This window comes from Phodopus roborovskii, unplaced genomic scaffold (assembly GCF_943737965.1).
Source record: "Phodopus roborovskii unplaced genomic scaffold, PHOROB, whole genome shotgun sequence".
In the NCBI taxonomy this organism is placed as follows: domain Eukaryota; kingdom Metazoa; phylum Chordata; class Mammalia; order Rodentia; family Cricetidae; genus Phodopus; species Phodopus roborovskii.
The window spans coordinates 13,082,677-13,104,979 of NW_026125295.1; the positions used below are offsets into that span (position 1 = coordinate 13,082,677).

Here is a 22,303-nt window from a genome sequence, read left to right on the forward strand (position 1 = left end):
AGCCAGCCAACTTCGGAGGCTCGGGCCCTTTGTTCCCCACCTTTCCCACAGGAGAATGCAGGAAGAGGGGCCTACTAGCTCCCAGATCAGAGCTCAAAGGGGTAGCAGAGGGATAACGCAGCTAACAGCTTTATTAGGTGAGGATTAGGTCCTGGCTGCCTCTAGAAAATGGGGAGGGGACCTCTAGGCCAACAGCTCAGGACTTGCCTAGGACAGATCTAGAGGAGGGAGGGGGCTTGGGTTCCACTGAGCTCAGGGCTATTCTTGGAGCCTGAGTCAGCGGCAAATAAAGACAAAGGATTCCTGACTTGCCTGTCCAGACAGCAGTTAGAAACCAAATCAGAACACTATGCCCCAGGCTGTCCTCTCTATAACCATACACACTCAGAAGCAGCTTCCTCTGGGACAGTAGTGGCCCCTCCTAGTCCATCCCAGCAGAGAACAGAGGCCACCAAAGGGTGGCTCTGTACAGTGTCTTCTTCAGTGAGGGGTTTCCCACAAGAGCTCCCAGTTTCCACACTGGGACAGGCAGGGCCTTCAGTTTTTATAGCTCCCACATCCCACTCTTGGGACAAGCTGGCTAAGGAATGTCCCCCATGTAGCTGAGTGGAAACATCTGGGCAAACTCCCTGCAAGCATCAAAGGCTTCCGGCCTCTGTGTTGCAGCCTCCACACTTGCCCCTGGCTGAGGACACATCAGAAGGCAGGATTCAGAGGATGTAGAACGTGGGGAAGTCTTTGCTCCCCAGTGGATTCCATGCCAATACTAAAGAAAGGACAACACAGTTCTCAATAGGACTTTATTAGCGGTAATTGGCTGCATACGTCTGAGCAGCAGGAGTGGTATGTTTGTGGCAGAGGACCCCGAGTCCCTGGCCCCACCCTCTTGCCTGCCAGCACAGACTTCCTGCCTAGAAGCGCAGCCAGAACATGCCGCTACGGATCCGGTTGTAGTCTGGGAGCTGCTCAATGGGGCCTGTGGGGATAGGGTGGGGAGTCAGGGTGGAGTGCCTGGCCTGCACAGGGACACCTGGCCCTGTGCCACACCCAGCTCAGAGTAGCTGCCCAGAGCAGCACAAGACAGGCTTTGAGGAAAAGAGGGAAGAGCACATTCCCCAGGGTGCAGAGCCTGTCCTTTCATGCTCTGGCCCTGGGAGCCCCGCCCCACATGCAGGGTACCTGTTACCTGGTGGGCTGGGGGTGGGGTGGGTGGGTGGGGTATTAATGGAAGTAGCTTGGCAAGGATTTGGGGAACTGTTGGGACAAGTTTTCTGAAAAAGAACTCCCTGGCAGCCAGGTTACTTGAGAGAACCTTAGCTTCTTTCTCAAAGTATAAGCTGGGAATTGGGGGTACAGAGGCAGGAGGGGAGGACAGGATAAAAGCCTGAGGAAAATGATAAAAGAGCAGACCTTCTAGAGTACTCACCATATCCAGCCACTGCTGGACACTGGTCATAAAAGTACTTGGAGCAAACCTCACGTAGCATATGGGCATCCACCTCCTGAAGACAGAAACAGAGGACCCTGAGTGACAGGTACCAGGCATCCCCTTAAAAAGTATCTTCTGGAGTCAACCCACACTTCCCACTGGTCCTTTGGAGCTGTTCCTCTACCCAAAGGGTGAATGTGCAGGGTTCTCTCTACCTAGTCCACAGTCACAGCCATCATTACCCTCTGATTACCCCCACACCCCTCCAAGTGGCAGCTGCCTTGGATAACAGAGATGCTTATGGGAGCAATTTCTGTTACATCAGATCCCAACTGTGCAGAGGCCCATCAGCCTAAGGCTCCAGACCCTCTTCCAGGGATCTAATTACCGCAATCCGACTCTCCCACTCAGCCAGAGGGATGCGGCGGCCATAAGTCAGGAGGCTGCGACCAATGTCTTCACACACAGGGGTGGTACCTTGAAGGGAAGGGGAAAAGCTTAGAGATCTTCCCAGTCCAATCTTGGACTCACAGAGGTCTCTGGGAGCGTGCTCTGACCCCATTCCATAACAAGCTGCCACAACAGTAACGGGCTATTACTGCCCCGGGCTATCTCCACTTGCACCTGAAGCTACAACCCCTGCATCTGGGGTGGCAGGGTAGGTGTGGCCTTCAAGTCTTCTTTCCCTCCCTCTCTCCTTTTCTTCTGCTCTGAGACAAGGTCTTGCTGTGTACCTTATCTGGCAGGCCAGGTTGGCTTCTAACTCAAAGGGTCTGCTTGCCTCTGCCTCCGGAGTGCTGGGATAAAGGCATGGGCCACCTTGTCCAGCTTTTTCCTTAAGATATGGTCTCATGTACTACAGCCTGGCCTGGAACTCACTGTGTAGTTAAGGGTAACCATGAACCCCTGTCCTTCCTGGCTGATCCCCCAAAAGCTAGGATTACAAGTGTGAAAACCACACACAGCCAAGGCTTTCCTAACTCTGGCCACACTATAGCCTTAGTCAATGTGATCACGACTAGGACATATTGCACCCTCACTGCAGGGTGAGGACTCACCATCCAGATGGGACACCAAGGCGTTCCTGAGGATGTTTTTGCCCCGAGTCACCTCGCTCTCGGTGGCACTGGTGCACAGGCGCATCCTAAAGCAGGTGGGGGTGAGAATGGGTATGACACTCATTCTGGGAGACCATGCGTTGTCTCTTAGCCTTCTACACGCGTGGCCAACACCCCTCGCTCACAAGGCAAAATTGAACTGACACTCACCACTGGCCTTGCAGGAAGAAGACCATGTCATCGATGCTCATGCCATCACAGACAAAGTGTGCGCCCAGCAACCCAGTCTCAGAGTAGGAGATGTTGAAGGTTTGGAAACTCTGGCAAAGCTTGTTAGTCACAGCAACAGAAGCCAGAGGGCTGGATAGGTTCTGCCAAAGGCAAGGATCATTAACAACCTTCTTATCTGTGACCCACAGCCTAAGCGCCACAACCCAGCATCCTCTCCTCCCTGAAGGCAGAATGACATGCCTGTTCCTGGTACTCACCACTCCTCCACCGTAAGTGCAATCATAGTGGCCAATGATGGCATTGGCCACTTGGAGGGCCACATTGTCTGGGTTAGCCCAGCCAGGTCCCTCTACGGCAATGGCCACATGGGCTAAAGGCAGGGCGTCATCACGATGACGGATCTGAAACAATACATATCAAGGCTGACGAGAAACCAGACCTCCTGAGTGGGAGATGCCAGACTCTTGCCAATTCCTGAAGAATCTTGACATCACAAAGACATCCATGCACACAAGGATCCTCCCAGAGGTCCCCAGCTCAGAGCACCACCCTGCCACCAGGCAGCACACCTCACTGCCAGTGAAGCGACACGGAGTCACAGCAGGCACAGCATCATCTTCATACACTCGAGACACACTGCTCAAGTGCTTCTGGGCGAGGTCGAGCAGCTGCTGGTGTTCCACCCCTGTGGGGGAACAGAGTGGTGTTAGCCAGAGTGCAGAGTCCAAGCACAGGTAAGGGGAATCAGACAAGAGCAGGACATCAGAACACAACGAGGGAAGAGGATGATCCCTAGACAGACCCTGTCTCAAATGCAAGACAGAACCCAGGGCTGTAAAACAGACCATGTGTGCCCCTAGGCACACTGAACTTACAAACAGACTTGGAGGTGGGGACTCAGGCAATGGCTCAGCAGTTAAGAGTTCTTGTAGACTAGGAATTGGTTCTTAACACCCACATGGTGGCTTATAACCATGTATAACCTTAGTTCCAGATCTGATGCCCTCTTTGACCTCTGTAAACACGACGAACTTGTGGTATGCAGACATACAGGAAGGCAAAACATTCATACGCATTACGTTTTTAAATTTTATTTATTGTTATTTAATGTGTTTTGGTGCTTAGCCTACATGTATGTCTGTGTGAGGGTGTTAGAACTTGGAGTTACAGATAGTTGTGAACTGCCACAAGGGTTCTGGGAACCAAATCCAGGACTTCTGGAAGAGCAGTCAGTGTTCTTAACCACTGAGCCATCTCTCCAGCCCCCACATTAAACCTTTCAAAAATTATATTAAAAAATTGGCAGATTGTAGGTATCTAAGTGCTCAGAGTTCTTGCCTAGCATGCACAATGCCTTAGGTTCAAACCCAGCACCACAAATAAAAGTAGGGTTGGTGCTTAGTAGTTAAGGGTGCTTTCTGCTCTTCCAGAGGACCTGAGTTCAGTTCCCAGCTCACAACTGCATGTAACTCACTCCAGGGGATCTAACACCCTCTTTGGCCTCCATGAACACCCACATGCTTATGGCAAACATACACAGACACATACACAGCCATATCAATCACTAAATCACTGAAATCACTGAATCACTTCATCTCTGGACCAACCAGTAGCTCAGCAAGTAAAAGCACCTATTGCCAAGTCTGATGATGGAGTGTGACCCTTGAGAAGATCCACATGGTAGTAGATAACCAACTCCCACAAGTTATCCTCAGGTGTGCATATACACATGCACACAACACATACACACATAAATTCAATAAAAAAATTTCAGAAAACAGACAAAAAGGGCAATGGTCTGTCTTTCTAGTGCATTGACTCTCACCCCAGAAGCATACCTTGGCAGATGAGCACCACACAGGACAGCCTGCCCTAAGCCTGCTAAGACTCAGAAAGTCTGATGGGTTAGTAATTGACGCTGCTTTTGGTTCCCGGGTTCCCTGTGGTGTTCTTCCTGGGACTTTTTCTCCCGCCTTGGTGGCCAGTTTTAAGCAGGTCTGCTTCCCTAGCCACAGCTAGACCTATATAGGCCTACATCAGAAAACTACGTGGAATCCATCCACTTCTCCCCCTTGCTTCTGCCATCTCCCACAGGGTACCTAACACACCGCCCTTAGTTAGCCTGCCCTTCTCTGACCCCATGCAGCAGCAGAGCAAGCCTTAAAACAATACCAGGTCAGGGTGCTACCTCTCCCCTTTGCCTAGGTCCCCAATAACTGACAATATCACCCTTCAGAAATCTGTTGGAACATATGTTCCCCTGTCCACCTCTAACTTTAAGCTCCCATTGAAACCTCTGCTATAATTCTGTCTCTTCATTTTAAGTGGCCCCAGTCACCATCAAAAATATACATTATCACAAAGACATTGTTGGTGGCACTCATGGCAAGGCTATAAAAAATAAGCCCCTCTGTCTTCCATTGGCCCCCAAACAGGCTGTTTTAAGGCAAAGAGGTTTGAGGCATAGGCAGGAGCTGGCAGCCAAACCGAGGCATGTACTAGAAAAGGAGTGCCCTGCATGGTCAGTTCCAGTGACGGCAGCAGAATGGGTCTTAGCCTATCTCAAAGCACAGAAGAGTCACACCTCAAAGACAGGCCAGGGACAGAGTTCCCTGGCATCCTCTATGGTCAGAACCAGAGGATATAGGCATTGATATGCAAGGTTTAAGCCCACCTGTCCAGGGCTTCAGCAAACCCATCACTCACCTCCAGCTGCAGCCAGCACCATTCGAGGAGCTTTGTAATGCCTGTTGAGGTAATCAGTCAAGTCTGCTCTCGACAGCCTCCTGCAAAACATGCAGCTGAGTCAACCCCTCTCAATCCACAGCAAGCTGAGTCACACAAAATGTAGCTGAGACAACTCTGAAGAGAAGAGAGGCTTTAACACACCCCTCTCAATCCATTCTGTCACCTACTCCTTCAGGACCCACAGGGCAACATGGTGAAGAAGGTATGAGTTACTAATACTGGGCTCTGAAGGGGCACCGATTCCTACTGGCACATTCCCAACAGAGGACACAGTGGGATACAGAAAGGACACATAGATGTTCCCTCCCCCTGACTGTCAGGACGTGCATGGATAGATACCCTAAACAGATTCAAATGAAGACCCCAGAGCCAACAGGATCATAGGATAAGATGGCCACACAAAAGATGTATGAATTAGGAAAACAAACAACAAAGGCAGATGGACAACCTAAACGGCATGTGGCTGATGGGGACTTGCTTTATTTCAATCTCAACCAGCTCCCTCTCACCTGATGTTCTCACTGGGCCCCTCCACAGCCTGGCCCAGAGGCGTGCCCTGGAACGCCGTGGCATGCAGGTAGTCAAAGACAACATTCTGCATAGATGCATCATTTTCCTGCATCTCCCGCAGGATCACATCACGTTCCTTCTCAATCTGGGAGTCTTCCAGACTGCAGTTCTGCACAATATCTGCCAGGAGCTCCACAACTGGATAGGGGAAGGGTGTGTTAATTGGGCATGGTGGTGTGCACCCCTAATCACAATGTTTGTAGGAAGAATTACTAAGAGTTCAAGGACACCCAGGCTACACAGTGAGTTCAAAACCAACTTGGGCTACGTAATGGGATTTTATATCAAATTTATATAAAAAAAACTTGGACATGACTCAGTGAGTAAAGGCATTTGCCACCAAGAGTGATGACCTGAGTTTGAGTATCAGAACCCACATGATAGAGAGAGAATTGGCCAGGCATTGGTGGCGAATGCCTTTAATCCCAGCACTCTGGAGACAGAGGCAGGTGGATCTGTGTGAGTTTGAGGCCAGCCTGGTCTATGGTCTATAGAGATAGTTTCCAGGGCAGGCTCCAAAGCAATACAGAGAAACCCTTGAAAAAAAAAAAAGTTTCAAAATGACATTTCCGGGGCTGGGTGGTGGTGGCAGTGGTGGTGCACACCTTTAATCCCAGAATGTGGGAGGCAGAGGAAAGTGGATCTATGTGAGTTCGAGGCCAGCCTAGTCTACAGAGCAAGGACCAGGACAGGCTCCAAAGCTACACAAACAGTCTTGAAAACAAAAAGATATTTCCCATTGTTGTACCATTGTATTAATTGCTTTTCAACAAGGCCACAGCCCCATTGATAAGTTCAATTCTGGGGACAGTCCAGAAACTCTTGGAGGCCTGATTTCTACAGCTCTGGAGACCTACCCTTCTGTGTCCATGACTTCCTCTGGTGTTACCTTTAGGGAGGTCCTTGGAAAGTGCCTTGATGAGGTAAGCAGTATGCTCCCGAGTGCTGTAGGCATTAAGATGGGCCCCCATACTCTCTACCTCCTTCTCTAAGGCATTGCCAGGCCGATTCTTTGTTCCCTGAAATCAGACATCAAGAGGCCCAATCAGGGGCTGAAGAGATGGCTCAGAGGTTAAGAGCACTTGCTGCTCCTACAGGGAATGTGGGTTCAATTCTCAGCACCCATATGGTGGTTCACAACCATCCACAACCCCAGTTCCAGAAGATGCAATAGGCAAATACATGGTAGACATTAAAAAAGAAAAAAAAAAAAAAAAATCCAAACCAGGACCTACAGAGAACAGGAATCTGCCTTCAAAGGTTGAAATCTCAGCACAGCACATACCTCCCTCAACAGTCTGTATTCATTACACTAAGTAGGCCCTCAGCTGAGCAGACAGCATCATGGGCCAAAGGATAAAGACAGCCAGGGACAGAACAGCATGGTTGCAGCATATCTTGCTTTCCAATTGGCCAACAGTGCTTTATTCATTAACCAGTATGAGAAACATATTTACAGAATGACATCTCCCATCATGTTGCCTAATAACCAGAGTTCCTGGTTTTCTCTTCGACTGTGGGTGTAAGGTGGTCAGCTGTTCCAGGTCCCTGCCACAGTATTTCCCTGCTATGAACTGCAACCTGGAAGGGGGACCTCAGGCAAGAGACTCATCAGATAAACACTCAGGAAAAACTAACCCCATATGGCTCCTTCCAGAAAGCATAGCCATAGGTTATGACTCAAAAGGGCTACTATAATCAGGAGACTAATTTTTTGGACTATGTTCTTTGAGATAGGCAGCCCTAACTGAGGGGAAACATGGACTTCACAGGACTTACCTTGAAAGCCAGATGTTCCAAAAAGTAGCCTGCCCCATTATTCTTCTCAGTCTCGTAACGGCTGCCAGCATCAATCCACACTCCCACCTGGACAAAAACCACCAACAAATCAGCCTAGCTCCCAGTCACAAAACCCCAAATAACTTGGCACAGGTGTCACAAAGTCCTCACAGGTGGCAATGTGGGGAGAGCTGCTTCACTAAGAGCCCTACAGTCAGAGACAGGAGAGCCCACAACACAGGGAGGGTCCTCTTCTGCCTGAAATGCTTTCCTCATGGGTTACCAAAGGCACCCAGGATCATTTCTGGTGTTCATCTATGAGGCACTGCCATGCTTCGAAGCCTAATCTGGCCTTGAACTCACAGAGATCCAGACCCCCTCCTTCTCTCAATTGTGCCCATTTACCTGGCCCCACAACTATAATTTTTAGTTAATTGTCTTCTATGCATGAATCCTATCATTTGCAGACAATATTCTATATTCTAAGAATCATATGCAAGCTGGGTATGGTATCACACATCTGTAATCCCAGCACTTTAGAAGGCAGAAGCAGGATTATAAATTCAAGGCTAGCCTGTGCAACACAGCAAGACCCTGTGTCAAAACAGAACTAAATATTATCCCTTGCCTTTGTTCTGATTTTATTCTTTCATCAGGCAAGGAAGTTACTGACTTGCTTTGCATTTCATCATCATTTTAAAAAGGTACTGATGTAGGGTGTGATGGCACATGCTTTTAATGCTAGCAGAGGCAGGTTTGAGGCCAGTCTGGTCTACAAAGCAAGTTCCAGCCCAGCCAGGGTTACATAGTGAGACCTTGCTATAAAAAGGAGAGAAGGTAACTTTCATAGTGAGACCCTGTAGTGGCTCAGCCTTTTCAACTTGGAGTCTCACCATGTCACTAGGCTGGCCCTGAACTTCTGGTTTAAAACAACCTTCATCTTTCAATTTCTACCTGGGACTATAAGCACTCATCATTTAGACTTCTTCCTATTTCAGTAGTGGGGATCAAACACAAAGCCTCATGAATGCTTAGCAATTACATTTCTATACCTCAAACAAGATTTGTTTTTTAATTTGTTTTTCATTTTTATTCTATATGAATTATGTGTTTTCCTGCATGTATGTCTATGTGAGGGTGTTGGATCCCCCAAAGCTAGAGTTAGATAGTTGTGAGCCACTTGAAGTGGATCCTGGGAATAAAACTTTAGTCTTCTGTAAAAACAATGTAAGCTTTAAACCAATGAGCCATCTCTCCAGCCACCCCTCCCACCATGCCCCAGTGTGAGAATCTTAATATTCCTTTCAGTTTTTAAGATGGGGTCGAACTATATACTCCCTGGTTAGACTTGAACTCACAGATCTGCCTGCTTCTACCTACCAAGTATGAATTTTATATTCTTTTTGTGTTTTTGTTTTTTGAGAGTGTAATGTAGCTCAGACAGGCCTTGAATTTATTCTGTAGCTGAAGATAGCCTTCAATTTCTGAACCTCCTGTCCTCACCTCCCAAGTACTAGGATTACAGGTATGCAAAGATCGTAAACAGTCTGCCATGGTCTTGTGAAACACACTACTTAACCTCATGGTTGAGCTTTTTATTATTTGTTCATTGCTGCCTTAAGCTTTTCACATACTTTGCAAACAGATGTTGATAATCACACCATTGTGTAGTAAAATTTTAGAAAAACATGCATTTTACTTTTTGTGTGAATGTATGTGCAGCTGTGTACAGGTGCAGGTGCCTGTGTGCACAAGGTGACCGAAGGTAGATTCTATAGTTGTTAAAGCTGGGGCTGCAGGCATTCGAAGGACTCCTAGCTTGTTATTTGGGTACTAGGATACACACTAACCATGGAGCTATCTCTCCAGCCCCACACCAAACATTCACCTTAAATCTATCATCTTAGATTATAATCCATAGCATCCTGATTTTAAACCAACACCATTTTTTCTTTGGAACTCCTCACAATCACAGTATCCTAGTCTGTGGAATACAGCATGATTTACTAAGCTTTCTTAGAGTCTGTTTATATAGGTTCCATGTATCACAGAAATTGCCTACCACCATGTCCTGTGCTTGGTAACAATTATGTCACAGGATGTTCTTTGTTCCTACAAACCATAAATCCCTAGACAGGGGTGGTGGCGCACACCTTTAGTCCCAGAACTTGGGAGGCAGAGACAGATGAATTTCTGTGACTTGGAGGCCAGCCTGATCTACAGAAGTGAGTTCCAGGACAGCCAGGCCTGTTACAAAAAAAAAAGAAGAAAAAAGAAAGAAACCCGTGCATATGTGCATGTGGTATGGTGAGATGGTGGAGATGTGAAGAGGTTGAGAACACTGGCTGCTCTTCCTCAGCACCCAGGTTCGATTCCCAGCACCCACATGGTGGCTCTCCACCACCTGTAACTCCAGTTCCAGGGGATCTGAAGTCTCTTTGGGCACACACGGTGCACAAACATACATGTGGGTAAACCACTCATACACATAAAAGTAAGACTAGCTAGACACACTAGTCTTCATCTTCCTCAGTACTGGTGTTAGACCCAAATCATCACACAGGGTTTCCAAATTTAGGTCCTCATGCTTGAGTACCAAGCACTAGGCCATCTTCCCAGGCAGTTCTTGAAGTAAAATCTGAAATCACATTTTATTTTTCATTATAAGACCATAATCACTTCTCTCTTGCGGCTGGAGCTAAAGGCTGGAAAAGAATTGGGCCCTGTCCTTGGCGAGCATCGTTATGGGCTGGAGGGCTGTCGCTATGAAGTTAGGGCAGGGCTGAAGTCAGGTACAGGGACAACACGGGCGGTAAGCCGGTCTCCACCCAAAACACAGACAGAAGACTGGGAGCCCAAGGTCATATCCCGACCCGGGACAAGTCGGTGGGCCCCACCTAGAGGGCTGGCGGCCACTCACCGTGCAGGTAGGATGCGAGGACTGCTCCGAGGCCACACGCAGCCCGTTGTCCAACACGCTGACCTGGGTCTCCGGCACGCTCTGGAGGGCCTGGGCGAAGGTGGCGGTACCCCGCAAGGCAGGTGACCTCAGCAGGGCCGGCTAGAGGAAGAAGACGGCCACTGTAAGAACTGCTCTCCAGGCCTCCGACCGTGGGATCCCGGCTCTCACGCCCAAGCCAGAGAAGATGCCCATCCCCGCCCTCCGCCGTGACCTTCCCACGGCCCTGACCCCGCGACCTCCGCACTGCGACCCGCCTCTGCTGACAGCCTACTCTTCATCTGCGTGCGGAAGCCCTGAGCCCCGCAGCCCAGCGTTCTCGCCGCCCCCTCACCGTGCGGCGGGTGCGAAGCAGCGCTTGTGTCCCGGAGCAGGCAGCCCGACAGACAGCGGACGCCGCCATCTTCTGATTCCCGTCAGCGGAAAGCCGCGCCACGCATGTGCAGAAGCGAGAAGGCGGAGTCTGGCGCGCAGGCGCTGTACGGAAGACGTGGCACTCGGTCGCCCCCTGCCGGGCACTCAGTCCATTCTCTAGAATTAATGCTTGTTTTTTCCTTTGGTCCCTGAGCCTCCGATTGTTTATGTCCACCTGACTCCATCTACCTCCGGCGGCCCCAGTCGTCGCCTTCTTCCACCTGAGGGAGGCGCTGTGCGCTGTTTTTCCACCTGCGGGAGCGCGGGCTGCATTGTGGACCAGCAGCAGCCCTGCCAGGGTCTGGAGGAGCAATCGCGGGAATCAGCCCAAGGGCGAAACACCCGCCTGCCAGTAATTCTCCGGCAAGGTGGCCAGTGAAGTTAGTTCAAAAGAATAAAATATGTTTAAGTGGTTGACCTGAAAGACGTTAGTAACGTTAATAATACATTGTCAAAGTAGTACTGAATGTCAGTACTTGGGAAATGGAAGCGCGGAAGTATTAGGGGTTCAACGACACCCTCCCCAACACAGAGTTAGAAACTACCCTGGATTGTGTAAGACAGTGTCTCCAAAGTGTAAAGGAAAAAAAGTGTGTGTATGAAAAAGGAACAATGTAGAGGTTAATTTGAGAAATAGAATTCTTTGGAAAACAAAAAACCAATTTTTAAATGAAAATGTTTTTTCTATATCTGTGATCTTTTCAAAATTAAAAAAAATCTGAAATTAGAGAAAAGACAGTGTGTATAGTGTGTATTGATTAAGAATTTGTGCACCAAAATTATGATTAAGAGAGGAAAATAAAGGCCTCAAATTCACTTTGTAGCCAAGGATGACCCTGAACTTCTGATCCTCCTACCTCCCCCTCCCAAGTACTAAGATTTCTGTGGTGCTAAGAAATAAAGCCAGTGTTTCATGAATGCTAGGCAAACAGTACCAACTGACCTACATCCTCCGCCCTCTGTCAGCTTTCTGTTAATGTTAATTTAAAATTATTTTTATTATCTATTATTTGTGCATGTACTCATGATATGTGAGTGGTGAGGTGTGTCCCCACATGTGTTCAAAGGTTAGAGGACAACTTTGGGGAGTAATTTCTCTCCTCCCACCTTTACATAGATTCCCGGAATCAAACTCAGATCACTGGGCCTGTACAGAAAGCGCCTTTACCCGCTGAGCCATTTTTAGAGCAGCTTTGTATTTACAGCAGATGGCTTAGAGATTCCCCCATGCACTCGCACAAGCACAAAGGGAGCAGTCCCCTTTATTGACATCTTACATTAGTATGGCTCATCTTTTACTACTAATGGCCCATTATTGGTTCATTATTAACTAAAGTCCATAGTTTGCACAGATTTCCTTGAGTTGTTTGTGACTCCTGTGTTTTGTTTTTAACCATCCCAGACTTTAATTTGTCCGTTAATACGAGTTTCAACTTAATGCTATAATGAAAAAGGAGTGTGCCTTTTGGAAGACTGTGCAGTGCCACCAAAAACAATGACCAACTTGGCCTTCCTGCACAGGTCTCCGTAAGATCTTAAACCCTGGGGCCATTTCCTTCTGTTTGAAATCTGTCTGCATAGTTGGGAAATATTTTGGGTTACCCTTTTCCTGTCATTTAAAATTAGTTGAAAGTCATTGGAGAGCAGATGTAGTGACTAAGTGTAATACATTGGCTATAATAAAAATGATTCTCCATAACATTCTTTATTGTTAGGAAAGGACAGGTGATAAGGATTAAGATAATGTTTAATAAAGTAGACATGTAATTTTAAAAAGACCTTAAGCCCCGAAAGGTAAACCAGTTGCCACTTTCCGTTCTGCATGCCTCATAGTGCTTCACCCTCTCGTTTCACAAGTCCGACTTGCAGCCTGTTAGAAGTTACATCATCCAAATGAGAGGTACATCCATATTTCAATATAAGTGAAAGATGTTTAGAAGATCATTTCCCACAAAATCTGAATATTGGACAATTCTTGTATCGTTACATCCTTAGGACTCATGAGTGTTGTTTTTGTTGTTGTTGTTGTTGTTGTTTTGTTTTGTCTTTTTTTTTTACAGGTTTTGTATTGCATTGTTTTTAATGTATATGAGGGGTTGTCTGCATGCTTGGAGGCCAGCAGATAACTGGATCCCCTGGAGTTGCAGACAATTGTGAGCATCCATGTGGGTAATGGGAACTGAACCTGGGTCCTCTACCAGAGCTGCAAATGCTCTTAACCATTGAGCCATCTCTCCAGCCTCTTGTGGGGTTTTGTTTTTATTTTTTAAAATACTTACTTTTACTTTATGGGTATTGAGTGTTTTGCTGCATGTATGTGCATGTATCATGTGTGTGGTTGGTACTCTCAGAGGCTAGAAGAGGGAATCGGAAATCCTGGGACTCAAGTTATAGATGGTTGTGAGCTGTCTGTAGATGCTAGGAATTGGACCCCAGTCCTCCGCAAGAGCAGCCAGTATTCTTAAGTGCTGACCCATCTCTCCAGGCCCAGCTCTGTTTTGTTTTTTTGAATGAATTACTGGGCCAGTGAGATAGGGAAGGTTCTGTTACTAAGCCTGACCACCCAAATCCAAACTCTTGAATCCATGTTGGTGGAAGAAGAGAACTGACTTCCCCAGTTGTCCTCAGACCTCCACACACACACAATAAACAAACAAAAGTTTAAGACATAATTACTTACCAGGCTGGGACATGATTTCATGATAGTTTATACAAGGTCCCCATCACCACATAAGAAAACGGTTTTTGTTTTATTTTGGTTTTTGTTTGTTTGAGACAGGGTCTCGGCAGGGCATAGTGGCACACACACCTTTAATGCCTGCATTTGAAAGACAGAGGCAGGTTAATCTCTGTGTTCAAGGCCAGCCTGGTCGACAGCGTGAGTTCCAGGACACCCAGAGCTACATAGTGAGACCCTGTCTCAGAGAAGGATGGGGAAGGGGGAGAAGAGAATGTCACTATGTAGCTCTGGCTTGCCTGGAACTTGCCTCAAACTCATGGAGATCCACCTGCCTTTGCCTCTTGGGTGCTGGGATTAAAAGTCTGGGCCATCGTGCCTGGTTAAGAAAAGTACTTTTAAAGTAAGCAATAATTATAATCATTTGTCATTATGTAAGAACAAACATTCCTTTGTGTTCATTACTTTTTTCCCATCTGGTTTCCCACACCTGTGTGTTCATTACCGTGTGTCTGAATCATGTGTTAAAAGAATAAAAGGATAGAAACATGCTCTTGGTCTTAGGACTGTCTCCCTTGCTCAGATCTCTGTGCCCTGAGAACAGAGTGGAGGATGAAGCCAAGACACAGGCTGAGACACAAAACCAGAGAGATGAGGCAGAGGCCCAGGTGAGCTGGCTTGTCACTATAAATGCTTCAGGACAGACCCAGGGAATGCTGACACCTGAGATGCTGGTAAAAATTGTGTCCGTGGATGTGGAACTTGTACCACCTCCTTACTGCCAATGTGTGAGAGCCCTGCCTTGCTTACAGGTTTAAAAATTCCTGTTGGTCCTCTTCCCTGGACCGTTTTCTAGACTGGTTCAGTTTTAGTGGCCAAGTGTGACATGCAATAAACCATCTCTTTTGCTGTCTCAGCTGACAAATTAAAAACCAAATAGATTTCTTAAGTGACCAGTATGTGTATTATCAGCATGATGATAAGAGCTTTCCAGAAACATGAAATTAGAGTATTACTCAGATCCCAGTGACGGAGAAACATCTGAAGTAGTAAACTGGGAGGACTAGGAAATGCCCAAGTCCAGCGGTTGCCAGCAGGTTCTCCCAGAGGTGGAGTAGGATCTTGGCTATGAGAATGGACCATAGCAAATCCGTCATGCTTCAGATTGTCTCTGGAGAAATCTGACGTCAGTGTGACTCTCCTTCCCAGATGTTCCCCTTCTTCTCTTCCAAGGCCACTGTGCTGTCCGCCTGCAGGGGATTCTTTCCTCCAGCCCGTCCGCTGAGGTCACAGATGGCCCTTCATGCCCACCCAGGTATACTCAGATGCTAGGGATCCCAACTCTGACCAGAATTCCTGTTCCAGGAAGTGTTTCACCTGTAACAAGGCAGGGAGGCTGTGGCACAAGTTCCAGATCAACTTGTTCCAGAGGCAACTTTTACCAGCATTTCGGGCCTCCAGCATCCCTTGTTTCTGCTCCAAAGCATCTTGGGTGAGAAGCCAGGTTGCTTGGGGCTCTGCCCCCCCTCTCTTGTTTTGTGCCTCTTTTTTTCTTTAACCCCTAAATCTGTTTTCATTCCTATAATTTGGTTTAATTAGTTTTTATTTGTTGTTAATTTCCTGTATGCATGCATTATATGTAGGTTTGCACACAGGGGTGCAGGTGACTTCAGGGTAATAGAGCCCCCTGAAGATGTAGTTAACAGTTGTGAACCACCCAATTTGAGTGCCAGGAACCAAACTCAAGTCCTTTGTAAGAGTACTACACACACACACACACACACACACACACACCACACACACACACCACACACACACACCACACACACACACCACACACACACACCACACACACACACCACACACACACACCACACACACACACCACACACATACACCACACACACACACCACACACACACACACACCACACTTGTTTCACACAAGATCTTCTGTTGTTGTTGCTTTTGTTTTTCAAGACAGGGTTTCTCTCTGTAGACCTGGCTTTAACTCACAGAGATCTGCCTGCCTCTGCCTCCTGAGTGCTGGGATTAAAGGTGTGCGCCACTACCAACCAGCTAGCTATACAGGATCTTGATAGGCAGCCCAGGCTGTCCCCAAGCTCACAATACTACTGCTTGAGCCTCCTAAAGACAGGGATTACAGATGGGAGTCATCAGCTCATTTGTACAAGAAATATTTTCAAGCATCAGTCTGGACTATGTGAGCCCCTGGTGAAAGAGGGGGCAGGCAGAGGGAGGCTGAAGTTACAGGTCAGCTGGAGAATGCTTACCAAGTCGATGAGAGACTAGGTGTGTTCTCCAACACAAGAAGAAAAGAAGCATGGTGGTGGTGTGGAGGCAGGCAGATCTCTGAGTTCCAGGTCAGCCTGGTCTACAGAGCAGGTTCTAGGACAGCCAGACCTGTTACACAAACAAATAAAAAACAATGAAGAAGAAGAAGGAGAAGGAGGAGAAGGAGGAGAAGGAGGAGGAGGAGAAGAAGAAGAAGAGAAGTAACTGAAAGGCAAAAAAATAATGGAGAGGCAGCTTCAAGGTGCTCAAAGAAAGCATGGCTACAGGCACAGATGTTGGGGCAAAAGACGGAGTGGTGACGGAAGGGTCTATGGATGGGGGCTTCTTGCCCCAGGTAGTGGTCACCCAAGAACTGTGTTTGTGTTATGAAAACTCTTCAAGCTAGAGGCTTGTAAACGATGTCAGTGCTTTTTGTATTACGTTCTGTTTGAGCTAGAGACTTGTAAACTATGTCAGTGCTTTTGGTTTTATGTTCTGTTTAACAAAAACTTCGTGCATCAATCGGCGGAGGAGCCAGCTCAGCGGCTGCCAATGTGGGAGGACAGGAGTTCAGGTCAGAGTTCAGATCCCTAGCACCTGAATAAACACTGGGTGAGCATGGAAAGGTCATCTGTAACCCCAGCTCACAGGGGTAGGAGACAAGGAATGCCCCAGCAAGCTAACAACCAGACTGGCTGAAAAGGTGAGCTCTAGATTCACAAAGAGATTCTACCTCCATGTTATATCTGAAGTGGGTGGTCAAGGAGGCCTGATCCTTTCCTCTGGCCTCCAAATTCAGGTACATGTATGTGCGCACACATAAAAATCTCCACATATACAATGAAACACACATGCAGAGGGAGGAGGCACAGTCCTTGGGCACAGTCCTTGTGAGTGAGGCAGAGGCAAGCAAATGGATGCAAGTTCAAGGCCAGCCTAGTCTACATAGGGAGTTCCAGGGACAGCCAGAGCTACAAAGCAAGACCTTGTCTTAAAAAAAAAAAACAAAAAAAAAAAAAAAAAAAAAAAAAACAGGCAGTGGTGGTGCATGCCTTTGATCCCAGCTCTCTTGGGAGGCAGAGGCAGGCAGATCTCCATGAGTTTGAGGCCACCCTGGTCTACAGAGTGAGTTCCAGGACAGGCATGGCAGTTATACAGAGAGACTCTGTCTCAAGAAACTAAAAAAGAAAAGGGTTATCCTTTGTTCCTCACCGTCACAATCTGTGCCTAGTCTTTCAGCAAATCCTCTTCCAATCTTTAGAATAATTTTATTAAAAAAAAAAACAAAAACAAAAAGAAGAAATAATAGAATGATTTTATTTGCTTTTTTGAGACAAGATTTTAAAAGAATTACCTTACTGTCTTTAACTGGGGTCCCATGGCACCTGACCACACCCTCTGACCTTTCCAGGCGCCAGGCATGAAACCAGTGCATAGACAATAATAATAAATGTAAAAGGGCCAGGCATCAGTGGTGCGCACCTTTAATCCCAGCACTCAGGAGGCAGAGGCAGGTGGATCTCTGTGAGTTCGAGGCCAGCCTGGTCTACAGAGGGAGTTCCAGGACAGGCTCCAAAGCTACACCGAGAAGCCCTGTCTCGAAAGACATATATATATGGCTCATTTACAAAAAAAAAAAAAAAAAAAAAGAAATGTGGTGTAATAGAGCCTATTGCTTTGAAGGTAATTAAAGGTAATTAAGCACTTCCTGATTGGATTTGAGGCCAAGAGTTCATGTCTGATTCTGTAACCTGCTCAAAACTCTGTGGGGCTGGGGAATTGGCTAAGACATCAAGAGCACTTGTTGCTCTTATAGAGGACCTGGATTTGTTTTCTAGCACCCATAAGGTAGTTCACAACCATCTGTAACTCCAGGTCCAAGGGATTCAATGCCTTCATCTGGCCTTTTTGGGCACAGGCACACACGGTACACACACATAAATACATACATACAGGCAAAACACAATACATATCAAATAAAATAAATATATATTATTTTAAAAGCATAGCTGGGCAAGGTGCCACATACCTTTAATTCCAGCAGAGACAGGGAGGTCTCTGAGTTCTAGGCCAACCTGGTCTACACACTGAGTTCCAGGACAGCCAGGGCTACACAGAGAAACCCTGACTTGAAAAACCAAAACAAATAAGCAAAGAAATGTAAAAATAAATATATAAAAAGCCCATAGCTGAGACAATTACAGGCTTTAGGGAAAAACTTACTATTTATGTCTTGTTAAATGGTCATGTATTCTAAATATTAGTATTTATGTCCCTAGGCTAGTGCTGCTCTTGGCTCTAGTCAGAGAAACTTCTGCTTACAGCGAGCGGGTAACAGTTAATGCAGAGATTCATAAACGTCAAAGACGCTGAGGACAAGTAACAGTTGAATACCATTCCTAAATGAGACATCTCCATGACCTTTGGGACATCATGCAAAAGGGGCAGAAAGAATGTAAGAGCAGGGGGTGGGGATTTAGCCCGGTGGTAGAGCTTTGCCTAGCAAATACAAAGCCTTGGGTTTAGTCCTCAATTGGGGGTTGAGGGTGGTGGGCAGCAAATAACAAAGCTGGGCTCATGCCATTATTTCTGCTGCTGGAGAGTCAAGGGCAGGTGGATCTCTGTGAGTTTGTGGTCAGCCAGATCTACATAGTGAGTTTCAGGGCAGCCAGGACTATGTAGAGAGACACTGTCTCAAAAGAAAAACAAAAATAGGAAAAATAAGCACAGAGGCTGCGAAGGAGTGTTGCGAACCACTATTCTCTGGACATAGCATGACGGCGGCATGAACTCACAGCATCTGTGGCTACCTGAACACACACACACTTGTGCACAGACATGTATACAGACACACACAAAAATAAATAAAATGTATGTTTTTTTTTTTTTGAGACAGGGCCTTTCTATGTAGCTCTGGCTGTCCTGGAACTTACGGTATAGACCAGGCTGGCCTGGAACTCACAGAGATCCCTCTGATTCCCTAGGGTTAGGATTGAAGGTGTGCACCACAAGGCAGGACAATAAAATCCTCAAAAGAAGAGAGCCCCTCCAAGTGTAAATGGTCAAATCTAAACACATATGCATACGAGCAACACTAAATGGGCTCATTAAGTTATGTTTGCGTGTGTGAAAATAATCACTACAGAGATTATGATGAGGAGAGGGGACACAGGAGGAGTTGGAGCGGGACGAGGAAGAGGTGGGAATGGGGTAAATACACTACTCATGTCCGAAATTCTCCACAAAAAAAGAAAGAAGGAAAGAAAAAGAAAAAGTTAAAGAATAAAAGCCCAGGTGTGGTGGCATAGGCCTTTACTCCCAGCACTCGTGAGGCAGAGGCAGGCAGAGCTCTGTGAGTTCGAGGCTAGCCTGGTCTACAGAGAGAATCCCAGGACAGCCAGAGCTACATAGTGAGGCCCTATCTCAAAGAATCCAATGAAATAAAATAAAGCAGAAGGTCAGTTGAAGTGGGCAGGGGGGGGGAGGGAGGATAGATGGGAGGGAGGGAATGGGGATAAATGGAATCATAGCACTTGGTATGCATGTATGAAGCCATCAGAGAAGCTTTTGGAAAGAGAAAAGAAATCAATTGGCCCCAAAAGGAAATGTTATTGCAAGTTGAAGTGTAAGCAAACAGGTCACATGGCTGCTGCAGTGATCTGTCAAGTCTTTAGTGACTCAGCAATTAATCGTCTATAATTTATTGGTTGTAAAGAGTGAAGTCAGGTCAAATGTCCCCACACACCCATTGCAAACTGAGTGATGTAGCCCATTTCCTGACCAGACTTCCTTTCTCTACCTGCCTCTGAGGTCCACTCCTTTGCCCTCCTTTCAAACCCACCGCCAGGTGTGTGGCTTCTGCACTCTGGAAGGTCCTGGCATCTCCTTATCTGCTCATAATTTGTCGGTGTTAAATACAGCTACAATGTTGTGTAACCACTACCACCAATATTCCCGAGAATTTTTCCACTGTCCTCAATAGAAACTCTGACCCATTAGGCAATCACTCTCTACTTCTGTTCCCCAGATAACCTCTGATGCTCTGTATCTTTATGACTGACTGTTCTAATGCCTCGCACAAGCAGAGTCATACGGTATCTGCCCTTTCATGTTAACTTACTTGATTTAGCATAATGGGCTCAAAGGTTTGCCCATGTTGTAACATGCACAGACATTTTCATTCCTCACTGGGTGTGGTGGTGCAGGCTGAGAAGTTTAGCACTTGCAAGGCTGAAGCAGGAGGTTCACCAAAAGTTTGAAGCTAGCTGAACTACATGTTGAGCTCTGGGCCAGACAAGGCCACTAAGTGAGACTTTGTCTCAAACAAACTAACAGGGGCTGAGATGTGGCCTAGTTGGCAGGGTGTTTGTCTACCATGCACAAAGCTCTGGGTTCAGTCCCCGGTGTGGGGACAGTGGCGGGACATATCTATAATCCCAGAATTAGAAAGGTAGAGACAGGAAGGTCATCCTTGGTTATATAGTGAGTTAGAGGAAAAACTTGGGTAAGTTGAGACCTTGTCTCATAAAATAAATAAACAAATAATGAAAATAACTTGACTCTTAGACATAGTGGTGCATGTCTTTAATCCACACTGAGGAGGCGGAGGAAGGAAGATTGTGGGAGTAGGGCTAGCCTGACTTCTGTAGTGACGCTCTGTGGTAAAATATGCACAACAGGGCTAGGGCCAGGTACGGTGATGCGGTGATGCACACCTTCAATCACAGCACTTGGAAGGCGGGCAAATGTGAATCTCTGGGAGTTCAAGGCCACCCTGGTCTACAAAGCAAATTCCAGACCAGCCAGGGCTACACATTGAGACCCTGTTTCAAAACAAACAAACAATGACAAATATACATATACATATACATATACATCTCACAAAAAACTTTCCACCATGGCTATTCTGGATGACAGTGCTGGGGAGTCAAACTTAGGACAAGCACCAAATTTAAGCAAGCCCTCTGCTGCTGGGTAACCCTTCACCCCAATAGTGGGATGGTTTAAGTGGCATGAATTGCATTCACAATGTTGTGCAACCACCACCCTTTTCTATTTCTAAAATGTTTGCATCATCCCAGGTAGAAACTCTAACCACTAAGTAATTTCTCATTTTCTTCTCCTTCTAGTCCCTGATCTCCTCTAGTGTACTTTCTGTCTCTAGATACCTCAGATAAGAGCAATACTACAGTGTCTTTTTGTGTGTGGCTAATTGAATTCACCAAATTATCTTCAAGGTTCATCTGCTTTGTACCATGTATCAGAAATTCATTATGGGGTCTGGAGCACGGCTCCCAGGTTGAGTGTGTGTTCCAGTGCACACATATCAGAGCATCGTTGTTGTCAGTAGTTGGTTCTCTCTGCCTTGTGGGTTCTGGGGATCAACCCATGTGGTCAGGCTTGGTAGCAAATGCTCTTATTCTCTGGGCCATGTCACAGGATCCCTCAGATGAATTGGAAGCTCACCATTACACTAGCCTAGCTAGCCAGTTTGCTCTGGGCATCTCCTGCCTCTGCCTTCCCCATGCTGGAATCACAGACAGGTCTCCTTGCTCACCCTGCAATTATGTGTCTGGGAGTGTGAACTCTGGTTTTGACACCAGTGCTTCATTCAGCAGCTTCCTTCATTTCTTTTTCTTTCTGCTTTTATTTGGTGTGGTTGAGACGGGATTTCACTACATAGCCCTGACTGGCCTGGAACTGACTATGTAAACCAAGTTGGCCTTGAATTTGTGATTCCCCCTGCCTCTCATTCTAAGATGCTGGTATTACCAAGTACCCAGTCATCTCCTCTTTAAAATATCTACTTTATTTTTAATTAATTAATTTATTTCAAGACAGGGTTTCTCTGCATAGCCTGGGCTGTCCTGGAACTCACTTTGTAGACTAGGGTGGCCTCAAACTCAGAGCTATTTTCTTTTGAATTGTTTGTATATGTGTCTGGTGGGGGTTGTGTGTGCAGGTAATTGCAGATGCCTGCCAAGTCCAGAAAAGGGTGCTAGATGCCCCAGAGCTTGAGTTACTGGCTATTGTGAGCTGCCTGATAATGGGTGTTGGGAATCTAACGAAGGTCTACAAGAAGAGTATATGCCCTTAACCAATGAGCCATCATTTCAGCCCCTGCCCTGCCCCCTCCTAAGATTT

General features: G+C 46.7%; 1 protein-coding gene across 1 annotated transcript; it reads right to left on the reverse strand.

Moving 5' to 3' along the window:
* Positions 1-786: 786 nt before the first annotated feature.
* On the reverse strand, positions 787-11,216 carry LOC127236238 (cytochrome b-c1 complex subunit 1, mitochondrial). Its single transcript, XM_051203812.1, has 13 exons — positions 11,109-11,216; positions 10,736-10,876; positions 7,816-7,902; positions 6,926-7,055; positions 5,976-6,174; positions 5,425-5,504; positions 3,288-3,403; positions 2,976-3,119; positions 2,698-2,858; positions 2,488-2,573; positions 1,818-1,906; positions 1,427-1,502; positions 787-976 (listed from the first exon to the last, which is right to left on the reverse strand). The coding sequence occupies exons 1-13, from the start codon at positions 11,175-11,177 to the stop codon at positions 912-914; spliced, it is 1,443 nt and encodes a 480-aa protein (XP_051059769.1). The 5' UTR covers positions 11,178-11,216; the 3' UTR covers positions 787-911.
* Between the last annotated feature and the right edge of the window lie 11,087 nt (positions 11,217-22,303).

Bases quoted from the DNA above. Each gene is read 5' to 3' on its own strand.
- LOC127236238 (XM_051203812.1), bottom strand. From the start codon at position 11,177: ATGGCGGCGTCCGCTGTCTGTCGGGCTGCCTGCTCCGGGACACAAGCG. The intron at 7,056-7,815 runs GTAAGTCCTGTG...GTCTGATTTCAG, and splicing joins TGGAACATCTGGCTTTCAAG to GGAACAAAGAATCGGCCTGG. The intron at 977-1,426 runs GTGAGTACTCTA...CTATCCCCACAG, and splicing joins TCCAGCAGTGGCTGGATATG to GCCCCATTGAGCAGCTCCCA.